The 6,576-nt window shown below is 60.0% G+C and overlaps 1 protein-coding gene across 1 annotated transcript; it reads right to left on the reverse strand.

Moving 5' to 3' along the window:
• Positions 1 to 1,536: 1,536 nt before the first annotated feature.
• On the reverse strand, positions 1,537 to 4,067 carry MARCKSL1 (MARCKS like 1). Its single transcript, XM_050326408.1, has 2 exons — positions 3,927 to 4,067; positions 1,537 to 2,981 (listed from the first exon to the last, which is right to left on the reverse strand). Exons 1-2 carry the CDS (start codon positions 3,987 to 3,989, stop codon positions 2,370 to 2,372), a joined length of 675 nt encoding a protein of 224 aa, XP_050182365.1. The 5' UTR covers positions 3,990 to 4,067; the 3' UTR covers positions 1,537 to 2,369.
• Between the last annotated feature and the right edge of the window lie 2,509 nt (positions 4,068 to 6,576).

Below are 6,576 nucleotides of genomic sequence, written 5' to 3' on the forward strand. Positions count from 1 at the left end.
TAATTGGGGTTCGGGGTTGGACTTGCAGCGCTTTGCGATGCTCAAAGCGCGCCTGGAAATAGAGTAATAAATGATGGGGAAGGGCTGAACTCAATTCACCATTTGGATGAGCTTAATTCACCACTTGGACGAGCTCAAGTGGCTTTACCCCGGCCTCGGAGCGAACAAAATTTCTCCTAATTTAATTAGGGGCAGGTTAATTGTGCAGCTGATCACACCTGAAATGGCCACGGGAGCCAAATCTGCTGGGTTTGGGTTTTTTCCAGCTAAAAAAGCAGCTTTGTGTGGGCACAGTTGACTTCTCAAACACACACACACACACACACCCCCGGGGTAGGGGGAGCCCTGTTATCCCTTCCACCAGAGCACACCAGCAAATCCTCCCCATCCTGGAACAAAAGGCGTTCTCCGATCCCGGGAGCATCCGCAGTCCCTCTGTTTTCCAGGGATTCCTAAAATGGCTGCCACGCTGCAGCTGGGGCGGATGCACCGGGATGGCAGACCCTGGGCAGGCTCGGAAAGGACAGGTCTGGTTCCAAAAGAGGACGAAACACCCCATTTATTTCCCCCACTGTTGTGACTGGGGATGAATCCCCTGCTCCCTCGGGAAGCAGGTCCCTTGGTTTTGCTTCCCAGAGGGATGTGCTGCATAAAAAAAAAAACCAAGGAGTTTTGGGGCAAAATTTCCACCTACCTCGAGGCTCGGGAGGAGCCCGGATGGTCCTTACCCCTTCCCAGGGTGGTGCCTGTTGGGCAAACAATGGGTTTTCTGCTCTTCTCCGTCGTCTTTGCCAGCCAAAACAGCAGGAGCAGGTGGGAATTGGGAGCTGGGATGGGAATTGGGAGCAGGCCATGGAATGGAGGGGCTGGTGGGAGCAGCTCCCCCCAGGGGGCTGTGCTCCTTCCTCCTTTGAGGGGGGGAAAAAAAGCCACCTTTCCTTGGGAAAAGCCACCTCAACCCCCTGTGCAGGTGACAGGAGAAGGGATAGAGGCACCATTGTGCCCTTGGAGTTCCCTTTGTTAAGGAAATCTTCGCTCCCAGCGCACGCCTTTTGTGCTCTTTTCAGCGGAGAGGAGCTAATCCTACTCTAAAAAGCCACCAAAAAAAAAAAATTAATTTAAAGCGGAGAAACCACGCTTAAAAAAATGGGAATTTCACCCAGTAACCCTCATTGTGAGAAAAACACCGGATTTTTCACCACCCCCTCCTCACCACCACCAGTTAAAATCGGGTTGGATCTCTACAAAAACAGGTCCCCAGCAGCCAGTTGAGCAGCAAGCCGGGGGTAGGGACAGGGCTGGTGTGGGAAAGTCCTTTGTGGCTGTGGCTCTACATCTGCTGCAAGTCAATTAAGTGTGAGCAGTGATTAAATGCAGCAGCTGTTGAACTAAATAAGCAACTGCCATCTTCCCTTGGCCCTTCCCTGGCATCCAGGACAAGAAGGACTCGAGCTCTCCCATAAAGGGGTCACCATTTATTCCTTTCAAATGTTACAAGAAAGCCCCATACAGCTTTTTGTTTCGTGGTTTGGTTTCTTTCTTTCTTCCTTTTTTTTTTTTTTCCTGCTTTTTTTTTTTTTTTTTTTTTTTTACAAGTTAGAAAATTGCAAATCAAGTGGTTTGGCCATTAAAAAAATTATTTACAGAGAAAACAAACGTTTTGCTTCACATTATACAGCTGGCAGGGCCCCCTCTCTCCACCCCACACCCTAAAAGTTATCCCTTAGAAGCAGAATTAAACACAGCGGACTTACAAGCTTTTATGGTTTTAAGCCAATATAAGACATTATAAAAAACTAACCAGATTAGCTTTTAAACCATCGATTTCTATAAAAAGCACAAAATACTTTAAATGAAGTCAGAACCAGGAATGTAAACCGAGAAATAAAGAACAAAACAACAAAAAAAAAAAGAAAAAAAAAGAAAAAAAAAAAAAGAATCCATTGAACAGTCAGTGGGCTTGGAAAGCTGCTGGGAGGAGAAGGGACAGTCTGGAGGCCGCAGAGATCCAGAGCAGGAACGTGGGATCTGTTTTCTTACAAACTGTAAAACTCCAGTGATGTCCAGGATAATAATCTTCCTCCCCCAGTTTTTGTTTTTGTTTTTTTTTTTTTTTTAAAGGACTCAGGTAAAACTACTCCAAGTGGTGGCAGTGGTGTGGGAATCCAAACCAGCTTTTCTACCAGGGGGGAAAAAAAGGGAGGAGAGGGGGAAGGAAGAAATACCTCGAGGGGCGTGTGGGGTCTGGGGAGTGGTGTCAGTTCTAGGTGGGCCTGGGGTGGAGGGGGGATTGTGTGGGCGAGTCCGTGGTGTTCCAGGATGGAGAGGACGGCGTGAGAGTCTCCAGTGAGGACGATGCCAAGTGGAATCTACTCTTCCTTCTGCTCCACCGCCGGCGCGGGGCTTGTTGTGGGCTCGGCCCCCGCGGCTTTCGAGGGCTCCTCGGGTTTGGCTGTGTCTCCTCCTTGGCTCTCCCCCGCCTGCTGCTTCTCCTTCTCCTCCTCCTCCTCCTTCTCCTTGCTCCCGCCGGCTTCCCCCTCCTGCCCCTTGGGCTCAGCTCCCTCGCTGCCCTCCCCGGGGCCCCCCTGCTCCTCGGCCGGCCCTTCCTCGGGGGGAGCCGAGGGCTGCACCCCCCCCGCGGGGCTCTCCTCGCCCTTGCCCTGCTCCTCCGTGGGAGAGGAGCCAGAGGAGTCCCCGGCCTCCTTCTTGTTCTTCCGAAACGAGATCCCGCTCAGCTTGAAGGATTTCTTGAACGAGAACTTCTTCTTCTTCTTGGGGGCGTCCTTGGGGGCCGCGGCCCCTTCTTCGGGCTTGGGGTCCCCGCCGTCGGCGGGGGGGGCGGGCTCGATGGCGTCCCCCCCGCCCGGCTCGCCCTCGCTCTCCTCCTTGGGGGGTTCAGCCGAGCCGTTCCCGTTCTGGGGGGACACCTCGACCCCCACCTTGGGCGTCATGTCCCCGTTGTAGATCACGTGGCCGTTCTCCTGCAGGAGGGGGGGGGAAAAGCAGCTCCGCGTTAGACCCCAAACCCCGACCTCAAACCGCGACCCCAGACACCCCCAACCCAAAAAGTGGGGAGGGGGAATCCAGATGGGAAAAATATGGGGGTTGCTGCCAGTGGAAACGGGAGCGCTAGGCATGGAGGAGGCTCCCATCCGGGGAAAGGGGGTGTATTGGGGATGGGGGGCACCCGTATGGGGGAAAAATGGGGCTCACTGGGCACTGGGGGGCACCCAGCCGGGAAAAAGGGGTGCACCGGGCACCGGCGGGGGGGATCCAGCCGGGAAAAAGGGGGGCTTTCAGCCGGTGGAAACGGGAAACACCGGGCACAGAGGGGGCTCCCAGCCGGGAAAAAGGGGCGCACTGGGCACCGGGGGGTGCCCGGCCGAGGAAAACGGGGGCTTCCACACGGTGGAAACGGGGGCAGCCGGGGAAAAATGGGGGGGAGCTTTCAGCCGGTGGAAACGGGAAACACCGGCCACGGAGGGGGGCCCCCAACGGGGGAAAAAAACCGGGGTACCCAAGGGGGTGGATCCAGCCGAGGAAAACGGGGTGCACCGAGCCTGGGCGAAGAAGGGTCGCACCGGGGGGATATCCACGATGGGAGGGGGGAGGCGGGGGGTCCATCGCGCTGCCAGCGGGCGGCGCCCGCGCTCCACTCGCGGTGCGGGGCGCGGCGCGGACGGGACCCGCCCGGTGCCGGGGAGCCCGGGGCGCGGCGCGGGCGCTGCCGCATCGCCCGGTGCCCGCCGGGCAGGAGGGTCCCTCCCGACGGCAGAACAACCCCACACGCACACCCTGGGGGCACAAGAACCCCTCCCCATCCCCCGGACCGCCGCCGCCCCCTCCCCGCCGCCGCCTTTGTTCCGCGCTCCCGCCCGCCCCGACGGGGCGCAGAGAATCCCGAGCCGCAGGGCCCCAGTACCCACCTGCCCGTTGGCTTTGGCGGTGTCGGGGTCTCCGCCCGCCGCCTTGGAGCCCTGGCTGCCCATGGTGCGGCACGTCGGGTGGTGCCAGCCCCGCCGCGGCGGCTGCGCTGGGCGGGAGTGGGGCGAGCCCCCCGCCCGCCGCTGATAAGGCGCGGGGCGGGGGCGGGACGGTGCCGAGCCCGCCCCGGGGGCGGGGGGACCGCGGTGGAGCCACCGCCCCGCCGGGGGACGGGGGAGGGCGGGGGATTCTGGCGGCTGCCGAGCCCCCGACCCTCCTGTGCGACCCCCGGGGATCGGGGCAGCCGTGGTGGGGGGGTGGTGGGGAGCCCCCCCCCGCTCAGTGCCCTCTCCCTGTATGGGGGGTGCTTATCCAAACCCCATCATCCCTGGAGTGCTGCTCACCCCATCCCTGACACCACTGGGGTGCCTCTGCCTGCAGCCCCAGCACCCCTGGGTGCCTGTACCCCCCATCCCACTCACCCTGAGAGTGTCCCATGGTGCCACTTGTCCCTTCCCTGTCACCTCCGGGACAGCATCGTGGTGCAGGTCATCTCAATCCTGGTCACTCTCCTGCTCCCCACAGGGTCCCACTTCCCCCGGGGTCCCCCTCTCACCCCAGCCCCAGCAGTTCCCCAGGGGTCCTGCAGTGGGGACAGGTTGTGCAATGGGTCACACCCCGGCTCCTCAGCGAGCACCCTGGCACACACCCAGAGAGGTTTTTCCCCCTCTGGGTGTTCCTCCTCTCTGCTTTCCCGGAATAGGAGAGCTCAGGAGAAAAGAAAAACGGGACTAAACTCGAGTGGATGCTGATTCTGCCAAGGGCCCTGCAGCGTCCCTGTGCTGCCAGGGGTCCAGCAGTGCCAGTGGGGGATTCGCTTCCATGGCACCCAGGCACAGCAGGACCTCACTGGGGGCTCCCAAAATCCTGACACTCCCTGCTCACCCCCCTGGGTGCCACATCCTGAGCCCCACGGACTTGCGAACCTTCCAGGCACTCTGCACCCTGCTCCCAGCAGAGCCCCTGTCCCCCAGCACCCAGCTGTGCCCCGGGGCCCAGGCAGGATCAAGGCCAGTCTCCGAGGGGGAAAACAATGTCCCGCTGTGTGCGCTGCGCCAACAAGGTCATGTTTTGTCTCTGGCCTCCCTCCCCCCGGCACATCAGCATCATCTCACCCCCTGTCAGAGCGAAATTGCTGTTAATTAAAACAGGCGGCATCTTCCTTATTGACTTTTGGGTGCCAGTTGATAAAGCCCTTGGATGGCTGCCGGGTGCTCCGGCTGGTGGCGAGGGCCGGGGCGTCCCAGAGCAGCACAGGAGCCAAGGAGGATGTTCCCTGTTGGAAAACACACGGGTTTCAGGGCTTTGGGAAGACAAACTGTCCAAATGAGCTTGTGGAATCAGTCAGTGAACGGGATCTGTCTCCCAGCACTTGTCCCTGAGCGTGAGCTCCAGGCTGGTGTCCCCAACCCTTTCCTGCTGGGGAGCAAAGCCTGGCTGGGGAACCCTTCCCACTGTCCCAGCATCCGTCTGGCACTGGGCAGCGTCCATCCCATCTCCACACTTCCCTCCCCACCTTCTGGGAGCAGTTTGCAGTCTCCCTGCTGAGGGTCATTTGGCCCTGGTTCTTCTCTGCACGAGTGCAAAGAGGCCTCACGCTGCTGTCCCATCCCATCCCATCCCATCCCATCCCATCCCATCCCATCCCATCCCATCCCATCCCATCCCATCCCATCCCATCCCACTGCTGCAGCACATTTTGGCTGTGCTGGGTACCCCTGAGCCAGCAGGCTGGGGATCGAGGTTGGGGCCACTTGTCTCAGTCCCTCCCCGCTTCCTTCACCCTTCCTTCACCTTCCTCCACCCCTCCCTTCCCCGCTCCCCTCCCAGCACCGATCCCAGCACCAGAGCAGCGGGAAACAGATGTGTAAAGGGCAAACTCGAGCATGGTTGGACAGGTCAAGATGCAGAGCTGGCAGTGGGGGGACAATGACAGCCCCACACACACACACCCCCCATGCCAGGACCTCCTGGCGCGTGTTTTTCCATCGGCTTTCATCTCCGAGGAATCCCCGGTCGCCACGTCCCTCCTGATCCCGGCTTTTCTTGAAAACCCTCTTCTGCAGCGCTGCGTAAGGGCTGTGTTTATAAATAGCCACATTCCCCGTGGATTCCCGAGCTGTGCCTCCTCTTCCAGGGCAGATGTCTGTCCTTCCCGCGCTGCCGGCGGCGGCTCCGCTGGATCCCGGGCGGTGCCCGGTGCCGAAACCCCCGTGCCCCGTGGGTGTCCCTGGGCAGGCCAAGGCCGGTTAGTCCGGTTCTTATCCCGGGAAAAGGCCGTTTTCCCCCCTCTGTGTGGGGCTGTGACATGTGGTGACACCACACAGAGGGTGGAGGACAAGGACCGGTGAATCCTGACATGAACCAGACACCAACCCAAACCCTCCCAGTGCAAACCAGTGCCCACCAGCCAGGGGGAACCAGCAGTGGGTCCCATCCCTCCCCTGCTGCCTCCATCCCCGAGGGCAGGGCAGCGGAGCAGGGCAGAGGATGCTCCTGGTCCATCAGGCTCTCCCCAGGCTCGGGGGGCTTTGGCTGCCCGGGAAGGGCGGGCGATTTGCAGGCCGCAGACAGACGGACAGATTACGGTCT

The sequence above is a fragment of the Myiozetetes cayanensis genome, unplaced genomic scaffold (assembly GCF_022539395.1).
Source record: "Myiozetetes cayanensis isolate MyiCay16 unplaced genomic scaffold, myiCay2020 scf31, whole genome shotgun sequence".
Lineage (NCBI taxonomy): Eukaryota > Metazoa > Chordata > Aves > Passeriformes > Tyrannidae > Myiozetetes > Myiozetetes cayanensis.

Coding starts and splice junctions, on each gene's coding strand:
- MARCKSL1 (XM_050326408.1), bottom strand. CDS start 3,989: ATGGGCAGCCAGGGCTCCAAGGCGGCGGGCGGAGACCCCGACACCGCC. Junction 2,982..3,926: donor CCGCCAAAGCCAACGGGCAG/GTGGGTACTGGG, acceptor CCCCTCCTGCAG/GAGAACGGCCACGTGATCTA.